Here is a 25,549-nt window from a genome sequence, read left to right as displayed (position 1 = left end):
CAGTAGGTATAAATAGACATTTCGAGTTTTGTGATCACCGCGTACGTTTTAACAGCACACAAAGACTAGCAAACCTAAAAACTCTTTACACTGCGGCCATTCTTTATCTGCACACTAGATTTGGCCTAAGTCATTAATTATGTCCGCCTTTGTTTTTGGTCGGAGACGACTACTATCAGACTTGTGGACTGGCACACACCCCAACCACTGATAAGGACATGTGGCGCACTAAAAATACATTTCTAACAAAAAAAAAAGAAGAAATTCGACTTAATTATAAAACTTCAACTGACTACTACTAACAATACCACGTGACTGGTCACAAGAAACACGATAAGAAAAGACTTGTAGCTTGAATCCTTTCACGCCCCCCCCCCTTTTTTTTAGTGTGAACAATTTTCATAACCAAATAACCAAAGTACAGGGAAATTACAATATTAAATCTGTAAGATATGTTTAGTTTAAAAGAATCACCTGAATTTTCATAATTAAAAAAAAGCCATATTCTATTGAATGAAACATTTTAAAGTTAGTTTTACCATCTTTTAAGTTAAGTTTACCATCTTCAACAAAGCACATGAATAAAAAATATTTGTGTTACATAGTCATTTGTATTTCTCCACCCCCCCCCCCCCCCCAACAAAATAGCTTGTTTTAATAAAAATGTTTTTTTTTTTTTTTTAAGGCTGCTTTACATTCTGGCAAGAAGAATCTGAAAGAAAGTGTAGAAAATGTTAAAGTCAAGTTTTTAGATCTGCTGGATGTTTGTGGTATAAAAGATGCAGACATTCCTTTATTTGAAGAGTTACATATGCGGCACAAACATCAAACTCTAATCACAAGTTTTGGAATCATGTTCAAAGGTTCATCTCACATGAATCCACAAAGAATCAACAGACAGGCAAGATGCAACCCAACAATCTATGCTGATATGCTAATAGAGCAACTGTTAGCTCAGGCTGGATCTAATGACTCTGACTCCTCTTCCCCTCCAGCTATTGACTCGACTCCAGAACTGCCAATTTCAGAGTCTTCTGGCTCCCTTGATGTTCAATTCGCATCATTGTTTGACATGATTGAGTCAGATTTACCAACCACAACTTCCAACAGCTTTAGCACATCTGATGGTTACCCAAAAGCCAGTGAAACATCTCCAGACATTCCATTACCAAGTCGTGAAGAAGAGTTACGAGAAAGAGATGCTTATTACTGTGACATTACAATAGACAGGCAACACAAGGTCGAGGACATCAAGTCTCCACTTAGTCAGCAGTCCTATACAGTAGAAATACCTGATGCAAGTAAACTATTAGTCAGAACTGTGGAAGGGGCAGAAAGTTCTCCCAAGAATGTATTATTTCAAACACCCCGATCCTGTCTTCGAGCACCTAGGTCCTTTTCTCATAAGTATAGAGTCAGTCCAATCAAATCTCCAAGTATGCGCAGACAACATCAATTTTACTCAAATATTACATCATCATCATCTTATTCTTCATCAGAACAAACACCCAGAAGATATTTACATTACTACAATCAGAAATCAGCCAGCTACAGGTCATGCACAACACATCCAATAGCTTCATCAACAATACTCATGGACTCTGACTCTTCAAGTCCAGCTGGCAGTGTCTATACATGGTCAATAGATGATGATTCAAGTCCTAATAACTTAGAAAAGTCCTACATTCGCAGTACAAGTGAAAAAAAGAAGACACACAAAGCAAAGTCATCTAGTCATTCCTTTAAATATATTAGAGCTAGTGACCCTAATGTAAGCATTCATGATGCTTCTCACTCTTTGGTTCCATCAGACACTGATTCTACCTCAGAATTGCACTCTGAATTTTCTCCCGTTGATCGACCATACATCACAGGAAAATCCAGTACTAGTGATAGTAGTCTATGTACAGCCGCCAGGTGTAGACCAAGGAGGACATGTGAGAAAGTGACAATTGTGGAAGACACTCTGCAGCCCAATCAAGAACTTCTTGATTCCATTCTGACAGACAGTCCACAAAGTGTTGATTCAAGTGGTATATTTGTTCCTCATAACAGTTACACTTCAGCAGTAGAAAGTGTTGGTTCCCACAATGGTTGCTCCAGTACTGTCAGCAGTTGTTTCTCCTCTGATTCCAATAAAGTTAGGAAAACACCAGGGTGTAAAGCACCACCCCCTACACCCCCACATACTAGAAACACTTGTACTTATATTGCACCTTGTCCATCGAAAAGTACACCAGAAGAATTAGAATTTAAACGACCTTTTACACCAGCTCCACATATTGACCATACAGTCCGAATCTGTACCAGAAATCAGGGGGTGACCACTGACACACCTCACAGACCAGCATCTGTTAGAACTACTTCACAAAATAGACACTCACTTTTTGTTGTTCCTCCTGGAGTCATTACAGGACCACCAAAAATCAAGGACAAAAAATCTATAGTGAAAAAATTGAAACAATTTAGTAGTCATTTTTATAGGAAAACTGAGAAAATTAAGACTTTGGCAAACTTGTGAATGTTGTTGTTACCTTATGTAAAGAGCTATCTATAATTGAGAATATAACTTTACTAAGTGACAACAATTGTTTACTCTTAGGAATGAATCTCAAGTGCCCAAGTGATGACCCCCCAATTATGTATGTAAATGGGAAAAAAAGTTCTGTACATTTTGTTAGTAATGTATAGTTGTGTGACATTGTTATTTATTATGTTTCTACATATAATGTTAGAAACCTTTAACTCAAATGTATATATTTTATGTAATTCAATACTATTTCTCCATGTAAATATTTGTTTTTATGCTGCTCATCCTAGTCTAAGAGTGATAAGATTGAATTTGTCTTATCAAAGGACATCTTGTACACTTTCTCTATTGTGCTGGGTAATTTATTCTGTGATTTACGCAAGTAAAATGATCAATTTAATATGAAATTTTTTAAATGTAAAACAGTATAAAAACAATATAAAATTTCATTTGAACAATTGCTTATTTAACTAAAGATAATATATTTGGGTGTGTGTGTAGAATTTAAAGTGATATACACTAAAAGAATATATTGATCTATCTCAAACAAACTTTATCTCTAAATGTGCATTATACTCTGATGGTTGTGATTTACTGTTTGTTCTCTTGTTAATGCCAATAAGAAAATGGTTGAAACAAAAGATAAAATCATTCTCTCACTTCTTCATTTATTTATTGTTGACCAGCAAAATAATTGCAACAAAAACAAAATTGAAATAAAAATAAAATTCCATTGATCATTTATTTTGTTTTGTTAATGTTTAATTTCCACCTGAAACTTTTGACACAGGTCATACAAATACTGTTCTTTCAACGGTTTAGTAGGATTCATTGCTTCATTCAGTTTTTTAGCTTTTTCAACAGCTTCATCCACTGATAAGCCAATCCATTCAGCCTCTTCTGCCTTTAAAATATGTACAGAAAACAAAACATTTCAATATAAAACATAAACATGACAGTACTATTTAAGAAAGTTGCATTAGATTTTATAGATTGACTATACAGATTAATACCTTCCTTTACAATTTAAAAATAATTAATTCTGAACTGTTCAGACTAAATCTGCATAGCAAAGCTTAAAAAGAAATGTAATGTTTGTGAAGAGTTGGAGGACTTATTTAGACTTAGCTTCTCCCACTTGCTGTAAGAAGAGTTGCTGGAACCATGCAGTTGGAGAGTCACTGATAGCAAAGCAACCTTCACACAAGCTTATCATCAGTTTACAATATTGCAGAGAAAATAACAAAAGGCACTACTATTGTATAATTTTTTAAATATTTATTTGTTGAAAATACATTTTAAAACATGTAATTTCAAATAAATTTATAACAAACAACTCATAATAATTCTAAATTCTTAAAACATCAATACTCCATACTGATTAGATTATTATATAATCAAATGATAAAAATTGAATTATATATTTTCAAATCTTAATTTGATAAAACTGTAGGGCCTAATGAAGCACACACGCCATTTTAAATTCAATTTTGCCCATACTTACAGGTATTATGAACTCTTTATATTTGTTGTATATTTTCTCTTTTTTCACTGGATCATTGGGATAGAAAGACTTGTTAGCAAGAGTTAATAGCATTTCTCTCTTGAGGGTCATTCCTAGTTTGGAACATAGGTCAACTTCATGTGTCTATATATGAAGTAAAAATTTGTAACATTAGGAACTAAAATATATCTCAATATAAGTAAATATTACATTTAGCATCTTTCATTACAGCTATTTTAGTTCTAACTAAATTGAAAATAATGTCTAAACTTTAGGTGTCTTCTTTCACCTACTTACTACACAGCAACTCTTTTTTGAATATGGCACACACGTGCCAAGTATTAACTAAAAGGAAAGTTACAGTTACCGGTATTGTTCCTTTATTAATGAGAGTCAAACGACTGTTTCAATATTAACTAGGATGCCATTTCACAAGCACAATGACAAGTGCCTGTACTTTTCTAGACCAAAGATAGCTGGACCCAGGGAGTGCATAAATGAATGATGGGAGTGGTAAAACACAAAAGTTTTGTTGCTCAACCATCACATCCCAATATTAATAAACTTTGGCTGCATTTAAGAAAGAAATTGAAGTCCCTTAGCAGGAACTATTGTAGCTGAAAAGCTTAATGTCATGTATTGTACACATCAAGGTCTCATACTTGGTAAATAGGAAGTTTACTACAGTACACTGCTGATACATTGTACCGGTACTAAAAATAAATTTCAAGTTATTTCTCAGATAGAGAAGCTAATTTTAGTACCAGTATGCTGTATATATCAAAGGGTAATTAATAAGCAGTGAATTAGTTTATACTATATCTACTGGTATATTTAAATAAATTGATATTGTGAGTGTTTATATAGTTTGTTCAATATTTCAACTACAGGATTCAAAGTGTAATAAAGAGGAGTTATTTCTTCACTTAAATAGCCCCCATTGACAAGACTTAAATGGTAGACATAGTCATTGGCATCCTTCAGTCGTAGAATGACTGGTTCATCTCGCACACTTCCTCTTGTGGCCGTGGAGTCCTATTTTGGAGAGACACTCCCGTCCACAAACCAGTAAGCTTCGGGCAGGAGGGGCTCGTTAGCCTTGGTTGGCTACCCATCTAGGAGAAGGAAAACTCTGAATCCAAACCTCTGCTGCCTTGCGGCTTCGGGAGACAACCCTGAGGAAAAATCAGGAGCTGGTGACCCTTAGGCAGATTGTGGCACACCATGCTACAGCCTGGCAGAGCCTACGGCGCTACTGATCCCAAACTGTATCGGATATTCCGTTCCTTTGGTCACATCAGCTGCGCGGAGAGGGGGGTATGCTGTGTGGGCGACAACGTTCCAACCATAAACAATGCCCAGGCTTTCATCACACTTATTCTAAAGCCACCTTCACCTGCGATAGACATAGTATAAAGGGCAATATTTAAGAATCATTTCTGCAGTCTCCGTTGTGTGTTCATCCTATAGTTTATGACTTTGTCATGTAGCACACCACTTAAGATTTTTAATCAAGGTAGCAGAACTCGCAAACTACTTCCAATGGCTGGTGATTGATGTTAATGGAAAGCATCTGTTATGTTCACTAAGCTACTGGTACAGCAAGTGGAGTAGTCATTAAATATTTGTAATGCTGTAAAATATTTCTATTATTTATAAATCCAGATTGTTTGAATGAGATCATTAAATGTAATGTTATGAATATGATATAACTATGCTCACTTTAAGTATGTAAAAATCAAGTCCAAAAGCTTCATCAATAAGAAACAAAGCTCTTGGAGTCACATCAATAGCCATCCAACGATCTAAGATTTCACTATATAAAACACTTTTATTCAACATTGGATGCCATATTCTAGGTAACCTGAAAATATAAGAAATAAATGGAACTTCACCCTACAGGTAAAAATTTGTTAAAAAAAACTCAAAACATTCTACCATAAAGTAAGTCTGGTACCTCTAAAGATTTGTATATTATGCATTTTTCAATGTCCAGTGTGGCTGAGATGAAAAAAATGCTTGGCTTGAGTTGTGTTTGCCCAAATACACCCTCACCCCACTGGTTCACAGAAGCAATTGAACCATAGTGTTCTGAGCATGCTATAAGCATGAAAGTTATGCAATACACAATTTTTTTTAGATAAAATTAGCTCATATATTTAAAATGCTATTGAAAAGATATGTTTAAAAAAAAACTGTATCTATAAAGAAGTAAAAAAATTCATACGTAGGTAGTTTATGCTTTTTCTTGGGCACATTTTTCTTGTAATAACCAAAAATAATTCCTTCACCACCCCACAATCCAAGATTGCATTCTTTGGGAAAAATAACTGGTATTGGTGCATTTACCACCGGGATTCTGTAGATAAAACAAGGAAAATATTGTAATGCTTGTTGAAAATAAAACATTAATATTTTTATGAGTACCAGGTAACATGAATATTTTCATCTCTCTAATTCTCTCAAATGACTAAGTAAATAAAGGTACACAAAAACCTTTCTCCTGAATCCTCATCAAATCTATATTTCATCTGGATAGGACGCCAATGAACAGGTGATTGTTCCTTTCTCATAAATTCAATGCATCTATCTTTATAATGTTTTGGTAGCAGCGCTTCCTCTTCTCTGGACCATTTATATAGATATGGAACAGATCCTTCAAAGAAAATTATTAGCAATTATATTAGTAAGTGTAATAAATAATTATAATAATTATAAATAGTTACCCGTATTATGATACCAGTAATAGCATAATTACCGGGTATATAAAAGCAAAAGCCACAGCCCTGACTTGTACTTCACTAATTCTCTTACTTAGGGGCAATAACAAAAAGATGAAATTTGATCCAGTTATTCCTTGGAATAACTATGTACTGTACTTTTAATATTTAGACTAAAATACAGACTAAAAATTACAAAATAAAGGCCTAAGGAAAATGACAGGTACAACAATATAAAAAACACCCATTAGAGGAGCTATGGAGGAAATCACTACCCTGGTTTCTTTGGATGAAAGAAGAGAAAAAAAACAACCTGTCCCAGTTCACCAAAATAGAATCCTTAGAGACACCCACATAGATCGAAAATCCACAAAACTAGCACCCAAAACCGGCTAAAAAGAACCCATTTTATTTAGGAATAACTGAACATTAAAAAGAAATACTAATTAGGAAATATAATTATTGAGTCAACAAAGAAGCATAATGCTTTTCAACCCAGAGACCAAAGTTTGGGTTTTTGGCACATCGGCTCAATTTAGGCATTGTGGTATTCATGAGACCAGAGTTCCCTCCCTTCTATAAGAGACATCATAAAAAAGTGTCACTGACAGACAATTTCTGAAGTCAAGATTTGTAGATCTAGAAATCTAGATCCATATTTTTTTCAAGCCATATTCTGTCACAGTGCATTAAACGTAAATCCATGTCTTAAACATTGTTTACGATGTCTTGTATTTAGGCATTTTAACACAAACTAGGCTATAGACTAAATCTACTATTCAAGAACAGTCCAATGATCAAACAATCAGTCTTCACTAGATTAGGATTCTTGTATAAGACTACATTCTAGAGCTAGAATCAAGTTTCGAAGATTGAATACAGTGCCACACACAATAAGTTGAATAAGAAACATAGATCTAGTCCTAGACCAGAAATAGGACACTAGACTAGATCTATTAATTAAATTCTAAGTGTTAATAATGTAGTCCGATGAAAATATAATGGCATAAAATGAAACAGGAAAAATTAAGTCTAAAAAATTATAAGGTCTGAAAATGAATAATAAAACATAGATCCAATTTGGATGAAAATCAACATGTTCATTGAAAAATCGATTCAATAAAGATACAAGATCTATATATTATTATACAGATTAGATCTATCTACTCACTACTGTCAAGCAGCAGTTAACATATTCTAAGCAAACTCAGAAATGCCAATTTCAAATTTATTTCCACCCACGATGGCCCATCCACTGCAATGGTGCTGATGTTTTTTTTCTAAATCTGCAAAATTTCAGGACATTCAAGGACTTTGAAGGAGATATTTTAAAGTTTAAAGTTCCAGGAGATTTCCAAGACTTTTTTTTATAGTTTTTTTTAAATTCCAAGAGCTTTTCAGGACATTCTTGAATTTCAGAGGTCACGGAAACCCTGTATTTTATCTGTCTAATCCAGAACTATAATCTATTAAATTCAGAATATAAGTGTAGGACAAATACAAATTAATGAAAGTAGAAATAAAGATGTAAACTCAGAAATCCAAGATAAAATTAAAGAAAACAATCCAGCTTACTCCTTGGGAATGACCACTAATCTTAAAATGAAGGAACTAGATGAATCACTAAAAGTCCTCAAACCAAAACAAGCCCCGGGCCCAGACAAAATATCAAATGACATGCTTCTTCACTTGGGTCCTCAAGCCAAAAGAAAACTGCTACAAATATTCAATGCTAGCTGGAAATCTGGCAGAATTCCAAACATCTGGAAAAAAGCCATTATGATCCCTATACTAAAGCACGGCAAACCAAGAAATAAACTGGATAGCTACCGCCCCATCAGCCTCACTAGCTGTACTTGCAAACTGATGGAAAAAGTGATAAATAGAAGGCTGACATGGATCCTTGAGTCAAATAACCTACTCACTGAAGCCCAGGCTGGCTTTAGACAGGGTTTCTGCACCAAAGTCAATATGAAATTCAAGGAGTTTTCCAGGACTTTTCCAGGGGAAATTTAAAAATTCCAGGACATAAAATTTGCGTAAAAATATTACATAACAATTGTCAAAGTTGATTATTATTATTGCTCATTAATCTTCGGAGTCGAAGAGAAGCCTTATTATGTATGTATATATATATATATATATATATATATATACACATATATATATATATATTACATATATATATATATATTACATATATATATATATATATATATATATATATATGTAAGTTATCTTTTAATCTAGTAACAACTTGACTGTCATCCCAAAACCTCAAACAAACATTTTTCTTTTCAAAGATTTATAAAAGAAGATTACAAACGTTTGCTATTCCATTTTTTAAAAATAAGAAACATTCTTAGAGTTGCCTTCTCTGTGGTGGAAATGTAGGCTACATTTTTAGTTCCTATGTGTATGTAGGCCTAATGTTTTATTGTTTTAATAACTGTGCTTAAATCCTCCTCATAAACAGAGCCTGTAACATACAGGTCTATTTGTATGTTTAGTTGGCATTAGCTTACTAGATAATGGCTTTTGGATTTATTTTTTTTTTGGGGGGGGGGGGGGGGGGGAGAGAGGAGGAGGTATTAAACCCATGAGCGTTTTTTTTTTTTTCCAAGCACAATTTCATTTTCAACTATGTAGTTTCCCTGTCTTTTACCGACCGAAATAACTTTTACGGACTTTCACAGCTGTGTGAGAGATATTTTGCTTAAATCTACAGTAGATCTAGACTCTAGATCTAAGTCACAAAATTCGCGGACTTTTCACGCCTGTGAGTGAATTATCTTCACTAGATTCTATGATTTAGTGTAAAATTTAGAGTCTAGATCTAAATTTAAGACACTAAAATTCGCGACTTTTCACGGCTGTGTGAGAATTATCTTCACCTATCTACTGTAAATTTAGACTCTAGATCTAAGTCACTAAATCCGCGGATTTTTCGTGGCTGTGTGACAATTATCTTCCCTTAATCTACCGTAAATCTATACTCTAGGTCTAAGTCACTAAATTTCGCGGACTTTTAACAGCTATGTGAGAGCTATCTTCTAATTTAAGTCACTAAAATTTGCGGACTTTTCAATGCTAATCTTCACTATATTCTAGTGATTTAGCTTAAATCAAGAATCTAGCGTATTTCTAGAATAATCTAGACATTAGATGTATCGAGATCATTCAACGGACTAAAATTCACGATATTTTGAAGTTAGGTCCGTGAAGTATCTTCACTAGATCTAAATCTAGATACTAGTTCTAGCTAGAGTCGAGATGATTTACTCAAAACACTCTGTTACAACAAGATTTTATGTGAGGGAGGGCCCTTCAGAAAAATAATCATTATAATGCCAGGTGAAATGCTCTTGCTTTGAGCCAAGGCCATCTTCAATCACAAGAACACGCTTCACAAGTGGGTGAAAGGCGGTGTAGACGCGTCACTGGTCAGCTTATTGACACAGCCAGCCCGTAAAAAGTTATGGAACGTAGTTTGGATGAAAATCAACGTGCTCAGTGAAAAAGCGATCCGATAACGATACTAATCTATAAATAGATTAGATCTATCTATTGTCAAGGAGCAGTTACACATTCTGTGCAAACTCGGAAATGCTCATTTCGAATCTATTTCCGCCGCGACAGCCCAGCCGCAGCAATGGTGCCGAATTTTTTAAATACCTTTTTTTTTTTTCTTTTTTTCGATCGGCGAAATTCCAGGACATTCAAGGAGATATTTTAAAATTCAAGGAGATTTCCAGGACTTTTTTATTTTTTCTGAAATTCCAGGAGATTCAAGGACATCCTTGAATTTCAGGAGGCCGCGGACACCCTGTTTAGAAAAGGCAGATCAACAGAAGATCAAATTGCCTTCATCACACAAGAAATAGAAGACGGCTTTCAAGAAAAGAAACCAACAACAATTGTGTGGGTTGACTTAGAAAAAGCGTTTGACAAAGTCTGGGAACAAGGTCTCTTGCTCAGAATGTACAACTGGATAAAGGAATATCTAAATAATATAAAAGCCTTAGTTTGCATGCAAGGACAAAGAAGCCACATAGTGGGTATAAAAAATGGTGTCCCCCAAGGAGGAGTCCTATCCCCAACACTTTTCCTAATATTCATAAACGATCTAAATCAAAACCTACCAAGAAAAGTTAAAAGCAGCATGTATGCAGATGACCTTGCCATAATTAGCACAGAAGAATATGTAGGAACAACATCGAATTTCGATTACAAAATGCTCTTGATAAATTCAATAATTGGTCCAAAGACTGGGGCATGTCCATCAACACAAAAAAGACAACATGTACCATATTCTCACTGTCAACAAAACAACAAACAATAAAATTAACATTAGATAAGTAAGCTTTAGAAAAAAATGACAGCCCTACATATCTTGGAGTCACCTATGACCCGAGACTAACCTGGAAAAACAAAATAGATAAAACACAGAGTAAAGGCATCCAGAGACTATCCATCTTGAAAAAATAAGCTGGCACAGATTGGGGAGCTAATCACAACATCCTGAAAAAGACCTATACCAGTTATGTAAGACCTGTACTAGAATATGGTGCCACTGCAAGGGGCTCAGCAGCCCAAACCAACCTAAGAAAAATAGACAAGGTTCAAAATGTTGGTCTAAGGATAATGACAGGAGCAATCAAAACAACACCCATAAGAGCTATGGAGGAAACCGCTGCCCTGATCTCTCTGGATGAAAGAAGAGAAATAAAAATCCTTTCCCAATTCACTAAATTGGAAACCTTGGAGAGGCACCCACTCAGAACAAAAATCCACAAAACTGGCACCAAAAACCATCTCAAAAGGACCAATTTCATGTAATACAGGAATCTCTAAACCTAAAAAAGAAACACCAACTTGAAAAAATTACTCTGGAATCCTCAATACACTATAATGAATCTTCACCCTGGGACGAAAGCCCACTTCCTACTATAAGGGACCATATTGAAAACATAAAAAGAAAATCTGATTACAGACCAACAGAGCTCAAGGAAATAGTGAACTGTTTTCTACATACCAATTACCCTAGCAATCAGTGTGTTACGTGCGCATCTTAGTGTGAATGTGAAATGGTGCGATTGCGTGTTGAAAGGAAAGAAGAACCGAAATGGAGGACTATGAACAAGAAAGTGTTTTCAGTGTTAATAAAGATTAAAGTATTTATAAACTGTGATTTGTCGTTTACATGTCTAAAGAGTCTCATCCAATATGAAAACGTAACAAGTGGCGCCCAACGCAAAGGTAACCCACGTATCCCTCTATTCACAGGGGATCTCCTGTCAGCAGACAGTAGAGATAGTAAAATCTAGATCTAGAGACAGGAGAACATTCGATTCGATATTATTAGAAATAGACTATGGCGGACAGGGCTGAGGTAGCAGCGTTGAAGGAAGAGGGAAGGTTGTTGGAGCTTGAAGGGGCAGAACTAAGAAAATACGTACAAGAAAGGTTGATGGAGAGGGAGAGATTAGCGATGGAAAGAGAAAAAGAAAAGGAGAGATTAGCGATGGAAAGAGAAAAAGAAAAGGAGAGATTAGCGATGGAAAGAGACAAAGAAAAGGAGAGATTAGATAAGGAGGACAAAAGAGAAAGGGAAAAAGAAAAGGAGAGATTAGCGATGGAAAGAGACAAAGAAAAGGAGAGATTAGATAAGGAGGACAAAAGAGAAAGAGAAAAGGATAAGGAGATAGTAGCAATTGAAAGGGAAAAGAAAAATGAATTGGTCGCCATTGAAAGAGAAAGATTAGCATTTGAAAAAGAGACAGCAGAGAAAAAGTTAAAAACAGACCAAGGAAAAGAGAATGATAAAAGAAAGAGTGAATCTACAGGGAATAAACTGGCAAAATATAAAGGTTTGATATTCAACGAAGACAAAATGGACATAGACATTTTTTTGAAGAAGTTCGAAATAGAAATGAGAGAACTGGAGTATCCTGAAGACAAATGGACATTCTTATTGTCAAGATCATTTACAGCGGAGGTGCCTTCAAAAATATGTATGAACCAGAGTAACTACAGCATTGTGAAAGAACAACTACTTCGAACTTTCGGGAAAACAGAAGCTTTCTATCGCCAACAGTTTGTTAATTGTGAGATAGAACCAGAGGATGACCCGCAGACCTTCTTGGACAAAATGAGCAGCCATTTCGATAACTGGATAGAAACCGCTGAGGTAGAAAAAACCTTTGACAGTCTTAAGACATTTCTCATGCTGGACAAAGTGATGTACGAGTGTCAGGAGGAATTAAAAATATTTCTGTTGGAGAGGAAACCGAAATCCATAGAAGACATAGTAAGACTGATAAGGGCTTATAAAGTGGCACATCCCGAGAAGAAATTATCTAGAGGCAGTGATATAGAAGAAATAGTTGCCTTTAACAGAACATGGGAGACACAGAATAACTCTCACAGAACAAGGGAGACACAGGAGAGACAGTATAGAAGTGGTACATATGAAAGACAAAATGATAGCCGCAACGGAAGATATCAAGGAAACAGACAGGAAAGAAAGGACTGGGAGAAAGGTAGAATAGAGCAAGGCTTATCATTGTCATCTGATACTGGAACATTGGAGATTTTTCATACATTCGTAGGGAACAAGGCAGCCAAGACCATCAGGGATACTGGGAGCACTATTATTGGAGTGAATAAGAATTTAGTGGAAGACCATGAATATACAGGCGAATCTAGGAAGTGTGTTATGTTTAATGGGAATATTGTACAATTACCGATTGCTAAAGTTAGTATAGACACACCGTATGTTAAGGGGACAGTGGAAGCTTGTGTTGTAGATCAGGGTGAGATAGATTTAATTATTGGGAATATCCATGGGGTGAAAATATGTTCAGTAAGGGAGATTGAGAATTGGAAGAAATATTATGGGATAAAGTCTACGCGAGGTAGAAATGGGGATGTGGAAGAAGACATAAGATCTCATACATCAGATGACATGGGTAGCAGAGAGCACGAGAAGAAAGAATTAACAGATAAGGTAGAAAGCAATGCAATAGGAATGGGTCCAAATCAAAGTAAAGTAAGGCAATCAGTGGTACAGGGAAAGCGATTTAAACCCACATATAGACGTACAAGTTCATACATCTTATGCTTTAATTGTGGGAGAAGGGGGCATATTAGAAGACAGTGTCAACAATTAATTAGAATTAAGGATTCAAGGTACAATAGTGAAGAGGCGTATACGAGAAAAGAGAGGGATATTAGCAGCCTAGAAAACAGTACAGCTAGATCATTAGGTAGTAGGATCACAATGGGACATCATTGCAAAGGAGGGAAGCGGAAAGGATGGCATGTCAATAATGTTAGAATTATATAGATAGGATTAGAAAAGGTGGGAATGATGGACATTAATTATTGTTCTATTCTACAATGAATAAATATATGTGTAATGAATTGAATATTGTTGTAACAATATGCATGGAGCAAGATAGACTTTGTTTGTTAACTATTTGATTGCGACTGGAATGATGGTGTTTTGTACAGGCATACGATTATGAGTGGGGAGTTGTATTAATAAAAATATGATTACTTATAGATATATGTTAACAGAAGTGGTTTCAATTGCTCATAATAACAGTTATTATTGTGATGAATATAATTGTTATTTCATGTTGGAATTGTATTGGTATTAACATGACATTGTGTTTGATTTTGTGTAGTTATTACATTATGGTTTTATATGTTACCGATTTGTTTTAACTTGGAATAGTCTGATAATATATTCAGTGATTTGTATTTTGGACGTTCGATGTGCATCGAACTTGTTAAACAGGGGGGGTGTTACGTGCGCATCTTAGTGTGAATGTGAAATGGTGCGATTGCGTGTTGAAAGGAAAGAAGAACCGAAATGGAGGACTATGAACAAGAAAGTGTTTTCAGTGTTAATAAAGATTAAAGTATTTATAAACTGTGATTTGTCGTTTACATGTCTAAAGAGTCTCATCCAATATGAAAACGTAACACAGTGGATCAGAGTTTACACGGATGGCTCATCCCATAAAGCCATCACAAATGGAGGAGCTGGAATACTTATCGAATGGCCAGATGGAGAAAAACTAGAAAAATCCATTGCAACTGGAGAGCTCTCTGACAGTCACAGAGCAGAAAGGGTTGATTTGAGTTTTGATTTTAGGCACATCGGCACAATTTAGGCCATGTCGTGCCTGCAGTCCCTTAAGGACTACTCTCTCATTCTAAACAACAAGGGCCAGATTCTATACAGTCATATCATTAAAATCAAGGTCTATTCACAGTTAAAATAGTAAAGGTAGTAAAAATTTAATTATTTGGTAAAAATCTAATGTAAATAGTACATGTTCACAAATTCATAAATCAGATCTTCGTAGATAATCCCACTTCCCGGATAAAGCCCAGTACCTTCCCAGGGTCGACATTATCAAATAGTGTTTTTAAGTTAGTGGCTCTAAAATATTTCTCCCTGACATCCTGGTATCTGGGGCAATCAACGAGGATATGTTCCACGGTGAGGCGAGAGTCACAGTACTCACAAAGTGGGGGTTCCTCTCTCTTCAGCACAAAAGAGTGCGTGATGTAGGTATGACCAATCCTAAGTCTGGACATGGTCGTGCTACCACACCTTGTCAGACCCTTAGATGTGGGCCGCCACCTGACATCCGCCACAATCTGCCTGAGTTTACTGTGAGTCTCAGCCTCTCGATAGGTGGCAGAGGCAATACTTTGTCTCAGGTCCAAGCAGGGAATTTGGGTTCCTGACACTGCATGATTTAGGGCTCTCTTTGCTTCTCTGTCTGCAGCTTCATTTCCCTCAATGCCAACATGGGAGGGGACCCAGATGAAGGTGGCATCCCTACGGTCGGCTGTTATTTGATCCAACAGCTTCAAGCTCTTATGCAGAGCAGAAAGGGAAGCACTAGCACTAGCTGCTACCATGCTAGCAAATCATCCAAGTTCCCCTCACAGTCAGATTGTCTTTCTAACAGATGCGAAAACAACCCTCCAAAGCTTGCAAAACTCTGATTCCTCTTATATTAAAAACCTCAGAACAGCACTTACAAAGCTCAACAACAACAGCAAAAAAACTGTTATTCAATGGATTCAGCTCATATACAACTAGCAGGAAATGAGAAGGCTGACACACTCGCCAAGAGTGGGAGAACAAACTCACAAATAAACTCTGCACTCTATCCAGAAGAAATGAAGAAATTAATTGTAGATAAAATAAATGAGAAATGGACAAGCTCCCATCCAAATCACAAGAAAGATGACGCTTACTATAAGCTATCCCGACAAGACCATCGTCTAATCTTTCTACTCAGGACCGGACACAACAGAATGCGACAACACATGTACCGGAAGCTCAAAATTGGAACCAGTGAAATCTGCCCATGTAGAGTATCACCAGAAAATGCCTACCACGTCCTCCAAAACTGCTCTCTTTACCCAGAGGCCCGTTTAAGACATTGGCCCCAAATCACCCCAATAGAAAGAAAACTATATGGAGAGCTCCCTGATTTGGAAACCACTGCGCAGTTCATCTCATGTATTGGTCTAGTCATATGAACACTCCAACATAACAATGAGAACGATGAAGAAGAATATAATAGATCTAGAAATTTAATCATTTCAATGACAATGTAGACTTACGAAAATAGTTGATCCATGTTCCCCATCTTGGAATATTTCTTGATGTAACTGTGAATCTAGAATTGTTATGTCTCTCAAAGTAGGTAACTTCATGGATCACCATATCTTTCATTTGCTTTAAGCTTGGCATAAATCTTGTTATTTTAACTTTTTCCATTTTTTTAAATTCTCACTTTTACAGAGTCTAGTCTCTACCCTCTAAGTCAAGATCTTAAAGTTCAATGAAGTCCGACTCAGTTTCAGTAGAAGTACATCTAAGTGGGGCTATCTATTAAATTATTCAAGACAAGACAAGTCAGTCAGACGAAGTCTGAAGTCATTCAAGATTTAGAACTAGTTTTTATAGGTGTATAGACTAGTATAGTTAGTCTATCTAGTATAATCTAGATCTTATCAATTGTAGCCAAAATGTAGATCTAGAATCTAGATCTTGTCTGGTAGTGTAGAATCTAGTCTAGATTAGTAGATAGATTCTATGATTATCATAATATGATGTCTAGGCCTAGGTCAATTTTTTTCTTTCAAACAGGAAGTTGGTAGATCTACATCTTAAACTTAAAAAGTTGAAGAATGGACATAGTTCACAAACCTATATATATTATAGCTAGACAAAAAAATATGCAAAATCACAGACCCATATTTGTTGTAACTGTGTTCCCGCGCTCATATGCATATTATATGGTCTAACCAGGGTCTAGCGCACTGTTCCATACGAGGGAAGGAAAAGCATTACAGGAAATAAGAGACTAGGTGGATTCCGGCTAAGTTGTAAAGAAGTACTTAGAGAACTTTGTGTTCTGTTGGTTTGTGTGTCTCGGTTACTTTATTTAGTTAATTAATTCTTAAATCACCGTAACTGTTAATCTTCCTTTGTTGAGTGCTTGCCATAGATTTACTACAATTGGTGTCTGGAAGTGGGATTAGGCAGCTCAACAGAGGGAGGATGGCGTATACAAAATCACTAGATCAGCTTTCAGTGAAAGAGCTAAAACAGGAGCTCTGAGAAAGAGAGCTAACAATTAGGGGGCAACACAGAGACACTTGTAACACGTCTCCGTCAAGCTCTAATCGAAGAAAAGCAGGATTCGGATACGCCATATTTGAAGTGGATCCGGCAGGGCTTTTTTAAGGTGACGGTACGCACCGGTACGGCGTACCTTCACCTTTTTGAAAAAAATATTACTTTTCTTGTATTGTAACGTATATTATTAATTTTTAGTGGTTAAAAGTTAGCCAATCAACTACCGAGTACCGGCACCTAATCACTAAGCACCGGCACCTATTTTGTTTACAAAAAAAAAAAAAAAAAAAAAAAGCACTGCCGAACCGGATATGTCGAAGCTGTTGAAAACTATGCAAGACTCGATACGAAAATAAAGCGAACGAATTAGCGCAATGCAGGATTCTATGCAAAGAGAATTGGACACGCTAGATCTGGGCATAAAAACTGACTTAGGAACAATGAACCAGCGGATAACAATGTGGATGAGAAAATGAACCAGAGAGGGCTGACGCTGTTTGGAAAAGAAATAGAAGAAATTAAGGCTCAAGTGAAAGAAGGAATGAGTAAGATGCAGGAGACAAACACAAAGTCAATGTTACCCGAGGTTTATGGGAAGATTAAGCCTCCTGTTTTTGATGGGTCTGTCTCTTGGTCTGTCTACAAAAGGCAATTTGGGGCAACTGCCAAGGTCAATAAGTGGAGCAGTGATGAAGAGAAATGTTAGCCTTGAGAGGAAAGTCTTCTGAACTGCTTCATGCTATCACAAACCAGCAAGACTACAATGCCATCATACAAGCTCAGATACGAATTTACAATAAGTGTATAGAGTCCTTCTGAAAACCCGACAACATAGTACCGGTGAAACTCTACAGGAACTAAAAAAACAGACATCGAACGTCTTGCTCATCTGGCGTACCCGACAGCAGCATCGGAGTTTCAAGAGGTAGTCATCGCTGGTGCCTTTATCGATGCCCTTCGAGACCCGGAGCTAAAGAAAGCTGTCAGAATCAGTGGCAAGCGCAAAGCCTGCGAAGCCCTAGGAGTATACGCTCTTTCGTATGAAGCCGCCAAGGATTCGTTGAAAAACATTTACTATGGTCGAAGTCTAGATATTACACAACTTCTTAGAAGTGTGTCGGAGGTGCTGGAAGAGCGAATAACAAGTGTCCGATGCTGGAACTGCGGTGAACATGGACATCTACGAAGAAACTGTACTAGAAGACTCGCTCAACGCAGTCCAGAAACAAATGCCCGACAAGGTCCACATAACATAACAAGGGAAACTTGCATTCAAGGGGCGGAAAACAATGATCCACAAAGTGGGAGCCCCTAGGCGATGAGGATAATTAAGAGAATGGTCGAGTCAGAAGAATGGAGGAGGATACGAGCTTACCTGCACAATCGGAATCAATTATTTGGAGAACATTAGAAATTGGTCATACAGTGACGAGAACGGCGCTGGTTGAGGGCATAGAAAATTTCAGCGAACTTGCGTAGGAAAGACGTTGGTCAGAATCGAAAGAGATCAGAAAGTACCTGTTAGAATTATGAATTTTGGCTTGGGTGAAAAAAAAAAAGGAAAGACAGCATTATTGCTGCACTGAATCAGCCCACCCGCATATTACAAAGCTCCAGGGGGAGATTAAGACGAATTTATCAGATGAACAATCTGCCAAAGCCGAAAGATTGATTTGTGAGTTTGGTGATATCTTGCCGAATGATAAGAAAGAATGCAGGTGGACGAATATGGTTTAACATTGTATCGACACTTGAGCAACACCTTTCAAAGGTTGTCGATGACTTATATTCCGTTATTCCTCATGTCATATAGCGGTATATGGCAGCACTGGATATATCCCAGTGAAGATGTTGTTTGGCCGCAAACTTAGATTACCATGAGACATTATTTGGCCTTCCGAGAGTTACACTAGCTACTGTCATCGAGTATGTATTCAATCTTCGAAAAATAATGGAGAGTGTTCATGATCTTGTCCGAAATAAGATCAAGATCAATAAGGATCTTATGAAGACACGATATGACAAACGGGCCAGTTCCTCTGGGTTTTAAGAGCGCGATCTGGTTTGGTTGTACAACCCTAGGAGGCGAAAGTCCATATCGCGTCGCCAAGAAGATCAACGACGTGGTCTATAGGATACAAAACAACTCCACGGTCCCAGCTGAAGGTCGTCCATGTAGATCAACTCCATCAGTACTGTGGAGGAATAGATTCTGTTCGACACGACCAAGTTTGAAAAGGGAGAGGGAGTGTCGTGGAAAATAAAGTTGTTGTTTTTTCTACCCTAACCTAAGTAATATATAATTGAATGTTTAGATCTAGTAATTGAACATCGAAAATAAGAGCACTCTCGTCTCATAATTATTATTTTGTATTTTTTAGATACATACTTAGAAAGACCTAGGTAATCAATCTTTTTAAATGTACATAAGATGATTCTAATCAACAGACGTGAATTATTTCGATCTAGGATTTTCGAAACATTATCTCAATGGAAACTAACAGGAAATGGCTTAAATTTATTTCATATATGAGCATTGCATTATTTCTAAACTTTGAAAACTAAAGATCATTACTTTTCTAAGACAGAAAAGATCGATTTTCATAGAGTCGGGGCGACTTCTCTTATAGCATGAAAGAGAGTTACGTACATAACATAGTTTCATCTTGTGTAATTCACCTCTTTTTACACGCTGAAAGATAATGTACACGCGTTTTATAGTTCCAAAAAAGGTTGACGCATTAGGTCATGTATCGACCATGTCTTCTACCACCAGTCATCAGATTGTAGTTAGGACAAGCAGCACATGGAGTAGAAAATGCTCTGCTGTTAATATTTAAAACCCTTTTTGAACTCCAGAATGGACGTCTTTCGTGTTCGCACCATTATCCTAACCTTGATCACCAATATTTTCAACATTTAATTCAAGCTTCTCTCCAGCTCATTCACTAGTAGGCCTACATCGTGTAAGTCCTGTCCAGAAGTACTTTCAACAGGTCATTTTAAGAGATCAAGATAGTTTTAGATATAGATATATTTATATGTCATTTCTTCATTCAGTGTAGAATAGGCATCTAGATTGATCGTAAACACTGTAGATCAATATTCGATAACGAAAATGCCTAAATCTATATTCAAGTTTTAAATATACCCAGATTTCCAGATTTGATACATTATTATTTACAACTAGCTATTTTACCCGGCTTTTTTTTTTTTTTTTTTTTTTTTTTTTTTTTTTTTGGGGGGGGGGGTATGTTTTTGTTTTCTTATATTCATGGCAAGTTTCTTCTAGATGGGTACAGAATCATTTTTTTTAAATTTTATTTGTTATACATAAGTTGTTTTTTTTTTTTGTTTTTTTTTTATCGTACTAGATCTAGAAAATACGTGGGCAAGGCGGAATGTGTGCTTATGTACTTTTAAATATAATTAATGAACATCTTATCTTATCTTATATAATACAGACGTTACTTCAAAAAAGAAGATGATTACGTCCTACGCGTCATGCATTTAGTCATTATACACGTAGATCTACTTGAAATATACCTTAATAGTTGTAATAAAATATTTTTAAAAAATATACATAAGTGGGCCTCTAATAGTAATTTGAAAGTTGTTTTTTTCTAAACACAGTCTAAAAGAAAGACTACAGTGATGTGTAGTTCTCTAAATATGTTTTTCAAAACGCCCATTTGAAGGTAAATTTGGTTAAATAATCAAATGGATAGACTATTTTGTACGTTCACTTCTAAAACTAAAAAGTGATCTTTTTGAAGATTAGAGTGACTAGATCTAGCCTTGGCCAATCAAAAAGATGCAAACGATTTGCTATTTACTAATCAAGTACAGGTGTCATAATTGTTGTATTATATAAGGTAGTTTATTAATGGCTAACATGTTCAATAATACGCCTTTTATATTTTGCTTGTTTTTGGCCTTTCATGCTTATTTAATTTGTATCTCCGCGCTGATCAAGTAAGCTGCGGGCGATATTAGGCCTATGAATCGAAGGTAAATTTGTAAATTTATCGATGTCAAGCGGACCATTCGGTCTGCATCTGATATTGTGTCCACAGAGTTAGGCAATTTTTTTATATTATTTTTATGATCTTCACTTTATGGTAGGGCTACATAACATATTTTAGATTTACCGCTAGTATTAAAGGAGCTTTTATCCTAAGTTTCATCAAGATTGGTCAACTCGCTTTAATTTATACCGAAGACATAGGCCTACATGCATAGTTACATAGGCCTAGGTTTTTATGGAGGCTTCAACCTCCCCCCGGGGGGGGGGGGAGACGGACTTTAGTGACTGATTTTTTGTTTTGATTTTGTTTATTTTAGGTGAGATTTTAATACTAAACCATCATTTGCCCCAGCGCAGGAAAGGGGGTTTTGAGTTTAAAACCCCATACCAGGGGGTTTTGCAGTTAAATTCCCCTCTTCTATATGTAGTGGAGTGGATACCTTTTCAGGAAACACCGGCCACCCCGATATCCACGTGACCCTTCCCCCGAGATGGCACCTTGTGTCCGCGCATAACAAGGCAGACCAACGTGGGCACTGTCCATTCGACCGGCATCTCTTGTCGCTGTAGTGTCCGTACGTTACTGGACCTACGTCGTCTCCACTCCCTGTTTGTGCCTGGTTCTTCACCATGTGTTTATGTATGGCTGCAGGTCTTTAATGCATAATAAACAGTTGGAATCGTCCTATGAGTTCCTTTCATCATTTAGAATTTAGTTGTCTTCTGTGCTAAACCCACCACATATAAAACAAAACAAACAAAAAAAAAATAATGCAAACGACAATCCCCAAATTCCAAGAGCATAGTAAAGGAAGATTTTGATTTTAAACCCCCCTCCAAAATTTACTATAAAAGCCCCTCTTCAATATAAAAAAATCAAATTACACACTTCAATATGAAAAAAGAAAACTACACACTCCCAATTCTATGAGCGTAACCAAAGGGGTTTTAAGTTTAAACCCCCGTCCAGTGGGGTTTGAAGCTAAAAAGAAATTACCTCTTCAATATAAAAAAAAGCAAATTACACACTCAAAAATCTTTGAGAGTAACCAAAGAAGTTTTAAGTTTAACCCCCCCCCCTTTCAGCGGGGTTTGAAGCTAAAAAATACCTCTTCTATAAAACAAAACAAAAAAACAAATTCCACACTCAAAATGCTATGAGCGTAGCTAAATGGGGTTTTGAATTTGTTAAAAAAAAACTCTAGAGATTTTTTTAGTTTAAAACCCCACAACAGATGATTTTGACGTTAAAACTTCCTTTTTCGATATAAAATCTAAAGCAAACTACGGTCACATAATTCCAAGAGCGTAGCCAAGAGAGGTTACAAAATTTCTACCAGTGGCTGGTTTCCATTAATAAAGTGCAGTGTAAAGTCATCTGCCGAAATTGAAAAAAGACTAAATGTGACTCAACTAAGATGGCTAAGACGGATTTTAGGAATCAGTTATAGAGATCGGTTCTCAATCAAGGAAATCCTATGCCGAACTGGGCGTCGACCCCTTAGTAAGGTTGTGAAACAGCATCGCATAAGGTTTTGGGACATGTTCTCCGACAAAATGAATTACGCATAATAAGAGTTGCAATGACATGGAGGCCATTACGAGGAAATCGCAAACTGGAACATCTTAGTACAACTTGGCGCCACACTTTCATGGAGGTCCTTAGAGCAGGTGGGAAGAGGCTTGAGACATTGCCAGTGACAGATTTTTGTGGAAACAGCTTGCCGCCAAATACGCCGAACGGCGTGGGAGGGTCTAAGTCAGTAAGAATAGCAGATTAGGTTTTTAAAATAAAACTTTTTAATAGCAGGATAATGCACTCAGACTATGCATTTTTTTTTTTTTTTTTTTTTTTTTCAATACCGGAAATTGTGCTTGGCTGCGGGGCACTGGGGAGCCAACAGCGCTCCTCTGACCCCCTTGCTGGCAAGAACGGAAATTCTACAATTTTTCCACTAATTCCAGGAAGAACCTAGAGTACAATAAACGTCTTCCGAAAGAATGAAGGGTCAGAATGTTATAAAGATTAATTATGTACACACATACATACATATATATATACACACATATATATATATATATATATATATATATATATATATATATATATATATATATATATATATATATATATATATATATATATAATTTTTTCCGCGGGGGGGGGGGGAGAAAAAAAATCCCCCCACCCCGAAAAAATCCCTGGCTGCGCCCATGATTCCGCAAGCTTTTTAACGCCGGAAGTGGTAATAGTCTTAAGCCCATCATTACCTATAAAATGCTTCCAATGGCATGCGTCTCAAATAGCCTCTGACAACCAGTCCAACTCCTGGCCTTCACATGTGATTCAGATACTGAGCCTGACGGAACCGTTGCCACAGACAGGAGAAGGGGCAAAGGCGAGCAACTGGCGCCTAAACCAGCAAGCTTCGGGCAGGAGGGGCTCGTTAGCCTTGGTTGGCTACCCATCTAGGAGAAGGAAAACTCTGAATCCAAAGCTGCGCTGCCTTGCGGCTATACCCAAACATGGGAAAGGCTTCGGAAGACAACCCTGAGGAAAAATCAGGAGCTGTTGACCCTTAGGCAGATTGTGGCCTACCATGCTACAGCCTGGCAGATCCTGCGGCGCTACTGATCCCAAACTGTATTGTAAATTCGTTCTTTTGGGCACATCAGTTGCGCGGTGAGGGGGGAACAGCTGTGTGGGCGATATCGTTCCGACCATAAACAATGCCCAGGCTTTCATCTCACGTTTTCAAAGCTCTAACCCCAAAAAACTGGAGAGGACACTCCAGCTTCGCCTTTGGCGTCGGCCAAACACGGGAAGTGGCAGTCACCGGTTATAAGCTCAAATGCTCAATTGACATAGAGCAGGGCGCCAGGGGTCGATGGGAGGGATCCTAGGATTCTAATGGACAGCTACCACCCGCCTCAAGCTAGGCAGCCCTCAGCCAATAAGGTGCTGTCCCGTCATGCCTGTCTTTCTCGTTTGGGTACACCAGGATAGGACGAAATCTGAAAAGCAGGCACAAAGCCAATGTACCAGTTGACATGAAAAAAAAAGAGGAGCTCCACTCTTAAACTGGGCACGTGGAATGTGCGTACTCTACAAACTGGACTTAATGAAAACTTACCAGACCTAGAAGATGCCAGAAAATCCGCAATACTAAATGATGAACTGACCAGGCTCAAAGTAGACATTGCCGCCCTTCAGGAAACTCGTTTAGCTGACTCTGGCTCAATCAAAGAAAAAGACTACACCCTCTTCTGGCTAGGCAAAGCCGAAAGTGAAGTAAGGGAACATGGCGTTGGTTTCACAGTTAAGAACACACTGCTGAACACAGTAGAGCTGAAGTGCAACGGTTCAGAAAGACTCCTATCATTACACCTTTACACATCTATTGGAACGTGACTTTGATAAGTGCCTACGCTCCTACACCAGAGACCAAAGATATGTTTTATGACAACCTTTTGTCTGCTCTTAGCGAGATCACAACTACGGAACAGGTTATTATCCTCGGCGACCTCAATGCACGCGTTGTATCTGACAACTCTGCATGGGACAGCTGTATTGGGCGTTTTGGTGTCGGAAAAGTAGATGAAAATGAACAAAGGCTCCTCGAGGTTTGCTCACTACACTCCCTCTATGTCATTAATACCTATTTCAAGACTAAACCGCAGCACAGAGTATCTTGGCGGCACCCTCGCTCCAAACACTGGCACCAAGTAGACCTAATCATGGTAAGACAAAAGTGCTTAAAATTTGTCAGGCTTACCAGGTCCTATCACAGTGCAGACTGTGACACAGATCACTCCTTGGTATGTTGTAAGATCAATCTTCTCCCCCCAAAAATCCACCATACCAAGCAGATTGGAAGACCCCAATCGGATGTAAGCCAAATGTGCCACCCTGATCTCCAGATACAGTTTGCTGAATCTTTTGAACGCGAGTATAAAAATGCCTCTGGAAATACAGCAGCAGAAAAATTGGAACACCTCAAATCCACCATACAAAAGACTTACCTGGAAATCTTTGGAAGAAAAATTACAAAATAAAATGATTGGTTTGACTCTAAATCAGCTATTTTAG

General features: G+C 37.1%; 2 protein-coding genes across 7 annotated transcripts in view; one reads left to right on the top strand and one right to left on the bottom strand.

The window, feature by feature from the left end:
• LOC106071827 (uncharacterized) overlaps positions 1 to 3,270 on the top strand; it is a 45,873-nt gene extending 42,603 nt beyond the window's left edge. For all 3 annotated transcript variants that reach the window (XM_056038232.1, XM_056038231.1, XM_056038233.1), the window contains one exon: positions 686 to 3,270. In XM_056038232.1, the coding sequence (XP_055894207.1) occupies positions 686 to 2,521 (1,836 nt within the window). In that variant the 3' untranslated portion in view covers positions 2,522 to 3,270. The remainder of the gene's footprint in view (positions 1 to 685) is intronic.
• Positions 3,182 to 20,129, bottom strand: LOC106071828 (39S ribosomal protein L28, mitochondrial-like). 4 transcript variants are annotated; one of them, XM_013232012.2, is made up of 7 exons: positions 20,112 to 20,129; positions 16,412 to 16,679; positions 6,531 to 6,690; positions 6,262 to 6,393; positions 5,757 to 5,898; positions 4,035 to 4,178; positions 3,182 to 3,434 (listed from the first exon to the last, which is right to left on the bottom strand). In XM_013232012.2, exons 2-7 carry the CDS (start codon positions 16,566 to 16,568, stop codon positions 3,285 to 3,287), a joined length of 885 nt encoding a protein of 294 aa, XP_013087466.2. In that variant the 5' UTR covers positions 16,569 to 16,679; positions 20,112 to 20,129; the 3' UTR covers positions 3,182 to 3,284. The 4 variants fall into 4 exon arrangements, with proteins under 4 accessions (XP_013087466.2, XP_013087465.2, XP_013087464.2 ...); XM_013232011.2 differs by lacking the exon at positions 20,112 to 20,129 and adding an exon at positions 20,083 to 20,098; XM_013232010.2 differs by lacking the exon at positions 20,112 to 20,129 and adding an exon at positions 19,822 to 19,943.
• Positions 20,130 to 25,549: the final 5,420 nt, after the last annotated feature.

Source organism: Biomphalaria glabrata, chromosome 8 (genome assembly GCF_947242115.1).
Source record: "Biomphalaria glabrata chromosome 8, xgBioGlab47.1, whole genome shotgun sequence".
Taxonomy (NCBI): Eukaryota; Metazoa; Mollusca; class Gastropoda; family Planorbidae; genus Biomphalaria; species Biomphalaria glabrata.
The sequence above is the reverse complement of the archived record's forward strand: the minus strand, read 5'-3'. Positions and strand labels throughout refer to the sequence as shown.

What these genes read in the sequence shown, in the direction of transcription:
- LOC106071828 (XM_013232012.2), bottom strand. Translation starts at nt 16,568, where the DNA reads ATGGAAAAAGTTAAAATAACAAGATTTATGCCAAGCTTAAAGCAAATG. An exon ending in AACATGGATCAACTATTTTC is followed by an intron (nt 6,691 to 16,411) that starts GTAAGTCTACAT and finishes TTTTCTTTGAAG; the next exon opens with GATCTGTTCCATATCTATAT. An exon ending in AAAAAGCATAAACTACCTAC is followed by an intron (nt 5,899 to 6,261) that starts GTATGAATTTTT and finishes TTATATTTTCAG; the next exon opens with GTTACCTAGAATATGGCATC.